The 8,087-nt window shown below is 50.1% G+C and overlaps 1 protein-coding gene across 1 annotated transcript in view; it reads right to left on the bottom strand.

Annotated features, from left to right (window-relative positions):
* The window catches only part of vav2 (vav 2 guanine nucleotide exchange factor), a gene marked incomplete at its 5' end in the record, with an annotated part of 167,750 nt that overhangs the window by 96,650 nt on the left and 63,013 nt on the right, over positions 1-8,087 (bottom strand). Inside the window, one exon of the mRNA XM_067977580.1 lies at positions 4,240-4,298. Within this exon, the coding sequence (XP_067833681.1) occupies positions 4,240-4,298 (59 nt within the window). The remainder of the gene's footprint in view (positions 1-4,239; positions 4,299-8,087) is intronic.

The following is an 8,087-nucleotide window of genomic DNA, read 5'->3' as shown; positions in this document are numbered from 1 at the left end:
TGGCTGGGTGTGGGCTGTGGGGGGGAGGGGCTGGGTGTGGGCTGTGGGGGGGAGGGGCTGGGTGTGGGCTGTGGGAGGGGTCTGGGTGTGGGCTGTGGGGGGGGGGCTGGGTGTGGGAGGGGCTGGGTGTGGGCTGTGGGAGGGGTCTGGGTGTGGGGCTGTTGGGGGGGGGGCCGGGTACGAGCTGTGGGAAGAAGTGAAGTATTGAGGAGGGGAGTATTGGGTAGTGGGAAAGAAAGTTCTCCCGTTTATACAGAGCCTTTAATGTAGTAAAACGTCCGAGGAGCTTCACAGGAGTGATTATCAGACAAAATTTGACACCGAGCCACATAAGGAGATATTAGGACAGGTGACCAAAAGCTCGGTCAAAGAGGGAGGTTTTAAGGAGCGTCTTAAAGGAGGAGAGAGAGGCGGAGAGGTTTAGGGAGGGAATTCCAGAGCTTAGGGCCCAGGCAGCTGAAGGCACGGCCGCCAATGGTGGAGCGATGGGAATCGGGATGCTCAAGAGACCAGAATTGGAGGAGCGCAGAGATCTCGGAGGGTTGTAGGGCTGGAGGAGGTTACAGAGATAGGGAGGGGGTGAGGGCCACGGAGAGATTTGAAAACAAGGATGAGAATTTTAAAATCGAGGCGTTCCCGGACCGGGAGCCAATGTAGGTCAGCGAGCACAGGGGGTGATGGGTGAACAGGAGCTAGGAGACAGGCAGCAAAGTTTTGGATGAGCTCAAGTTTACGGAGGGTGGAAGACGGGAGGCCGGCCAGGAGAGCATTGGAATAGTCCAGTCTGGAGGTGACAAAGGCTTGGACCAGAGTTTCAGCAAGAGATGAGCTGAGGCGGGGCGGAGACGGGCGATGTTACGGAGGTGGGGAGTCGGTGGTCTCGGTGATGGAGCGGATATGGGGTCGGAAGCTCATCTCAGGGTCAAATAGGACGGTGAGGTTGTGAACGGTCTGGTTCAGCCTCAGACAGTGACCGGGGAGAGGGATGGAGTCGGTGACTCGGGAACGGAGTTTGCAGCGGGGACCAAAGACAATGGAGTGTGGACAAGCAGTGAGACAAATCATAGGCAGTGGAGGGTCAAGAGATGAGGTGGTGAGGTCCAGCTGGGTGTTGTCAGCGTACATGTGGAATATGTCGTTATATTTTCGGATGATGTCGCCGAGGGGCAGCATGTGGATGAGAAATAGGAGGGGCCAAGGATAGATCCTCGGGGACTCCAGAGTAACGGTGCAAGGAGCGGGAGGAGAAGCCATTGCAGGTGATTCTCTGGCTTCACAGCCAATGTCCTGCGCTGCACTGTCGGAGGGTCAGTACTGAGGGAGCGCCGCACTGTCGGAGGGTCAGTACTGAGGGAGCGCCGCACTGTCAGAGGGTCAGTACTGAGGGAGCGCTGCACTGTCGGAGGGTCAGTACTGAGGGAGCGCTGCACTGTCGGAGGGTCAGTACTGAGGGAGCGCTGCACTGTCGGAGGGTCAGTACTGAGGGAGCGCCGCACTGTCGGAGGGTCAGTACTGAGAGAGCGCTGCACAGTCAGAGGAGCCGTCTTTCGAATGAGACGTTAAACTGAGGCCCTGCCTGCCGATGAATAAGATCCCCCAGCCACTATTTCGAAGAAAAGCAGTTTGAGTTCTCCCCGGTGACCTGGGGCCAATATTTATCCCTCAACCAACATCACTTAAAAAAAAGATTATCTGGTCATTATCTCATTGCTGTTTGTGGGATCTTGCTGTGCGCAAATTGGCTGCAGCGTTTGCTACATTACAACAGTGACTACACTTTAAAAGTACTTCATTGGCTGTGAAGTGTTTTGGGATGTCCTGAGGTGGTGAAAGGCGCTATATAAATGCAAGTTCCTTCTTTTATTTCCTAACTCAGCACAGACAGGACGGCAGCTGGGAATCTCCAAACACATGCGGCCACACCAGGCAGTGCACCTACTGTCTGAGTGAAGGTTCTTATCCCCTTCTCCGTTACTCGTAGTCCTGAGCGAACTGGCACAGCAAGGTACCGTATCCAGCACTGACCCAGACAATGTAAAGATTTGTGAAACCTGCCTTATTTGACTGTCGGATGAAATGACAGAGTGTTCGAGTTGCCAAGTGTTGTACTGGGATTGCAGCTGTCAGTCCAGTAACATTGCAAGCAAGTTCACTCAATCAAATAAAAGTGCATTGATCCTGCGCGGCAGATGAAACTCGCTGCAGAGGAGTCAGGCCTCACACATTAGACGGTTTCTTTAAATAGCAGCAGACAGCTGAGAACTACAGCAAGGATTTCGTCCCCGGGGTTTTAATTCCCGACATCTGTGCATGTGTTGATCTGATCTTCAGTCTGTGTTTAGATGCTTTCTCGTTCCCTAACCTGCCGCACACTGCACTTGAACAAATATGAGCTGATCTGAGAGAGCCAGCATGGCTTTGTGAAAGGTAAGTCATGTCTGTCTAATCGTGTCGAATTTTTTGAGGAGGTCACTAACATGGTGGATAAGGGAGAGTCTATAGATGTTGTCTATATGGACTTCCAGAAGGTTCCACATAAGAGATTACTGGTAAAAATGAGAGCACACAGAATTGGAGGCAACCTTTTGACTTGGGTTTTGGTAATTGTTGGGGAGGCCATTCAGCTCCTCGAGCCTGTTCCGCCATTTAACGAAATCATGGCTGACCTGTTACCTAACTCCATATACCCATCTTAGCCCCATATCCCTTAATACCATTGATTAACAAAAATCTAACCCTTTGTGTGTAGAAGTGTTTCCTAACTTCACTCCTGAAAGTCCTGGCTCTAATTTTTAGGCTCTGTCCCCGGGTCCTAAACTCCCCAACCAGCGGAAATAATTTCACTCTATCTACCCTTAAATGACAAAGACAGAGAATAGGGATAATGGGTATGGACTCCGATTGGCAGGATGTGACTAATGGTGTCCCCCGGGGATCTGTACTGGGGCCTCAGTTTTTCACTATATTTATAAATGACTTGGATGAAGGAATAGAGAGCAGGATATCTTAAGTTTGCTGACAACACGAAGTTAGGAGGCACAGTAAATAGTGCAGATGGATGCAGGAAGTTGTAAAGGGACATTGAGAGATTCAGTGAGTGGGCAAAACTTTGGCAAATGGAGCTCAATGTGGGGAAGTGTGAGGTCATCCACTTTAGAACATATAAGATTCTGAGGGGGATGGATGGGGTAGATGCCGAGAGGTTGTTTCCCCTGGCTAGAGAGTCTAGAACTAGGCGGCATAGTCGCAGGATAAGGGGTCGGCCATTTAAGACTGAGATGAGGAGGAATTTCTTCACTCAGAGAGTTGTGACTCTTTGGAATTCTCTACCCCAGAGGGCTGTGGATGCTGAGTCGTTGAATATATTCAAGGCTGAGATCGATAGATTTTTGGACTCGGGGGGAATCGAGGGATATGGGGATCAGGCGGGAAAGTGGAGTTGAGGTCGAAGATCAGCCATGATCTGATTGAATGGTGGAGCAGGCTCGAGGGGCCGAATGGCCGACTCCTGCTCCTATTTCTTATGTTCTTAAAGGCAAAACAGAGTATTTTCTAAGTGGTAAGCAGCTAAGAACTGTGGAGGAGCAGAGAGATTTCGGGGTCCAAGTACAGAAATCACTAAAAACTAGTGGACAGGTAGAAAAAGCAATCAAAAAGGCGAATGGAATGTTGGTCTTTATCTCAAGGGGCTGGAATACAAAGTGGTGGAAGTGATGTTCCAGTCGTATAAAACCCTGGTCAGACCCCATCTGGAGATACTGAGTTCAGTTCTGGGCACCGCACCTCAGAAGGGATATAGTGGCCTTGGAGTGGGTGCAACACGAACATACAGCCACACACGCACGCACACACACACACACACATGCACACACTCGCACGCACGCACGCGCACACACACACTCGCACGCACACGCACGCACGCGCACACACACACTCACACTCGCACGCACACACTCGCACGCACACACACACGCACGCACTCGCATGCACACACACACGCGCACGCACACGCACACACGCGCACGCACACGCGCGCATGCACGCACACACACACTCGCACGCACACGCACACACACTCGCACGCACACACACTCGCACACACACTCGCACACAGATATATACACGGACCCCCATACACGGATATTTATATTCTTTTCCTCACACACACAGACCAGAAACAGTTCTGTAAATATTCAGATACGTCTCACTGAAGAGAATGGAACTGGTCGCCGTGTTTACCTGATGCCTTTGCCCTGAACAGCGGTGTGATGGGAGATTCTGGAGATGGCAGAGATAACCTGCAACAGAAAGAGACAGAGGGTTAAAACATGGCCTCTGAACAGGACCATCGATCCCTCCCCCGACAGCTGGTCAGGCCCTCAGCCCAACACGGGCCTCGGGGGGTGCTCCGGGGGGAGCTGCGAGCCTCGCCCACTGCCAGCTTCTTACATTAAACACAGTGGCACCGAGACCAGCCCCACACATTATTTAGCAATAAATGCAGTGCAGAAAGTCAAGACTGCAGCAATTCCTGGTCCGTACAATGATAGAGAGACAGAGAGAGGAGTTGACAGAGGGAGGGAGACTCCCATTTCTATCGTGCCTTCCACAACCTCAGGACATCCCAAAGTGCTTTACAGCCAATTAAATACTTTTGAAGTTTAGTCACTGTTGTAATGTAGGAAACGTGGCAGCCATTTTGCGCACAGCAAGATCCCACAAACAGCAATGTGATAATGACCAGATAATCTGTTTTAGTGATGTTGGTTGAGGGATAAATATTGGCCCCAGGACACCGGGGGGATCTCCCCCAGCTCTTCTTCAAATAATGGCCATGGGATCGTTTACATCCACCTGAGAGGGCAGACAGGGCCTCGGTTTAATGTCTCATCTGCACCTCCGACAGTGCAGCGCTCCCTCAGTACTGGCCCTCCGACAGTGCAGCGCTCCCTCAGTACTGACCCTCCGACAGTGCAGCGCTCCCTCAGTACTGACCCTCCGACAGTGCAGCGCTCCCTCAGTACTGACCCTCCGACAGTGCGGCGCTCCCTCAGTACTGACCCTCCAACAGTGCAGCGCTCCCTCAGTACTGACCCTCCGACAGTGCGGCGCTCCCTCAGTACTGGCCCTCCGACAGTGCGGCGCTCCCTCAGTACTGGCCCTCCGACAGTGTGTGTGAGTGTATACAGGAATGTCAGGTGAAGACAGGTACGGCCTCCACTGTGCTGAATGGCCAGTGACCCTGCCCGATGAAGAACTGCCAACGGTGAGAGGTAGAGGCCTGTCTGTATAATCTGTGTCTCAGCAGCCTGCTGCCATTTCATGGGAGTCTCGGAAAAGCAAATTAATCCCGGAATTTATTACTTTATCCCAGGGATTTTGTGTTGTATCCAGGGTTTTTATATTACATCGATTGTACAGCACAGAAACAGGCCATTCGGCCCAACTGGTCTATGCCGGTGTTTATGCTCCACACGAGCCTCCTCCCTCCCGACTTCATCTCACCCTATTGACATATCCTTCTATTCCTTTCTCCCTCATGTGTTTATCCAGCTTCCCCTTAAATCCATCTACACTATTCACCTCAACTACTCCTTGTGGGAGCGAGTTCCACATTCTCACCGCTCTCTGGGTAAAGAAGTTGCTCCTGAATTCCCGAATGGATTTATTAGTGACTATCTTATATTTATGGCCCCGAGTTCTGGTCTCCCCCACAAGTGGAAACATTTTCTCTATATCGACCCTATCAAACTCTTTCATAATCTTAAAGACCTCAATCAGGTCACCCCTCAGATTTCACTTTTCTCGAGAAAAGAGCCCCAGCCTGTTCAATCTCTCCTAATAGTTATAACCTCTCAGTTCTGGTATCATCCTTGTGAATCTTTTTTGTACCTTCTCCAGTGCCTCTATATCACATTTATAATATGGAGACCTGAACTGTGCACAGTGCTCCGAGTGTGGTTCACCCTCAGTATTCCACAGAATCATAGAAACAAAGAATCGTTGCAGCACAGAAGGAGGCCTTTCAGCCCATCGAGCCTGTGCCAGCTCTTTGTAAGAGCAATGCAGTTAATCCCATTCCCCCGCTCTTTCCCCGTAGCCATGCAAATTTTTTCTCTTCAAATATTTATCTAATTCCTTTTTGAAAGCCATGATTGAATCTGCCTCCACCACCCCCTCGGGCAGTGCATTCCAGATCATAACCACTCGCTGCATAGAAAAGTTTTTCCTCATGTCGCCTTTGGTTCTTTTGCCAATCACCTGAAATCTGTGTCTTCTGATTCTCGACCCTTCCGCCAATGGGAACAGTTTCTCTTTGTTTACTCTACCGAAACCAGTTATAATTTTGAACACCTCGATCAAATCTCCTCAACCGTCTCTGCGCTAAGGAGAACAATCCCAGCTTCTCCAGTTTATCCACATAACTGAAGTCCCTCATCCCTGGAACCATTCCAGTAAATCTCCTCTGCACCCTCTCCACGGCCTTTACATCCTTCCAAAAGTGCGGTGCCCAGAGCTGGACACAATACTCCAATTGTGGTCAAACCAGTGTTTTATAAAGGTTTATCATAACTTCCTTACTTTTGTACTCTATGCCTCTATTTATAAAGCCCAGGATCCCGTATGCTTTTTTATCTGCTTTCTCAACCTGCCCTGCCACTTTCAAAGATTTGCGCACATACACCCCCAGATCTCTCTGTTCCTGCACCCCTTTTAGAATTGTGCCCTCGAGTTTATATTGCCTCTCCTCGTTCTTCCTACCAAAATGTATCACTTCACATTTTTCTGCATTAAATTTCATCTGCCACGTGTCCGCCCATTCCACCAGCCTGTCTATATCCTCTTGAAGTCTATCACTATCCTCCTCACTGTTTACTACACTTCCAAGTTTTGTGTCATCTGCAAATTTTGAAATTGTGCCCTGTAGACCCAAGTCCAAATCATTAATATATATCAAGAAAAGCAGTGGTCCCAGCACCGACCCCTGGGGAACACCACTGTACACCTCCCTCCAGTCCGAAAAACAACCGTTCACCACTACTCTCTCTTTCCTCTCACTTAGCCAATTTTGTATTCATGCTGATACAACCCCTTTTATTCCAAGGGCTTCAATTTTATTGACAAGCCGATTCTGTGGCATTTATCAAACGCCTTTTGAAAGTCCATATGCACCACATCAACTGCATTGCCCTCAGCTACCCTCTCTGTTACCCCATCAAAAAACACCATCAAATGATATTTTTCCCCACTGTTTTATATTTATAACCAATATTTTATATCTGTTTGTGACAAGAATATGTTTCTTTGATCCTGTTAGTTTATTGATTTTTAAAAATTCGTTCATGGGATGCGGGCATCGCTGGTGAGGCCGGCATTTATTGCCCATCCCTAATTGCCCTCGAGAAGGTGGTGGTGAGCCGCCTTCTTGAACCGCTGCAGTCCGTGTGGTGACGGTTCTCTCACAGTGCGGTTGGGAAGGGAGCTCCAGGATTTTGACCCAGCGACGATGAAGGAACGGCGATATATTTCCAAGTCGGGATGGTGTGTGACTTGGAGGGGAACGTGCAGGTGGTGTTGTTCCCATGTGCCTGCTGCTCTTGTCCTTCCAGGTGGTAGAGGTCGCGGGTTTGGGAGGTGCTGTCGAAGAAGCCTTGGTGAGTTGCTGCAGTGCATCCTGTGGATGGTACACACTGCAGCCACGGTGCGCCGGTGGTGAAGGGAGTGAATGTTTAGGGTGGTGGATGGGGTGCCAATCAAGTGGGCTGCTTTATCCCAGATGGTGTCGAGCTTCTTGAGTGTTGTTGGAGCTGCACTCATCCAGGCAAGTGGAGAGTATTCCATCACACTCCTGACTTGTGCCTTGTAGATGGTGGAAAGGCTTTAGGGAATCAGGAGGTGAGTCACTGGCCACAGAATACTCAGCCTCTGACCTGCTCTTGTCGCCACAGTATTTATATGGCTGGTCCAGTTAAGTTTCTGGTCAATGGTGACCCCCAGGATATTGATGGTGGGGGATTCGGCGATGGTAATGCCGTTGAATGTCAAGGGGAGGTGGTTAGACTCTCTCTTGTTGGAGATGGTCACTG

Source organism: Heptranchias perlo, unplaced genomic scaffold, assembly GCF_035084215.1.
Source record: "Heptranchias perlo isolate sHepPer1 unplaced genomic scaffold, sHepPer1.hap1 HAP1_SCAFFOLD_162, whole genome shotgun sequence".
Taxonomy (NCBI): Eukaryota; Metazoa; Chordata; class Chondrichthyes; order Hexanchiformes; family Hexanchidae; genus Heptranchias; species Heptranchias perlo.
The sequence above is the reverse complement of the archived record's forward strand: the minus strand, read 5'-3'. Positions and strand labels throughout refer to the sequence as shown.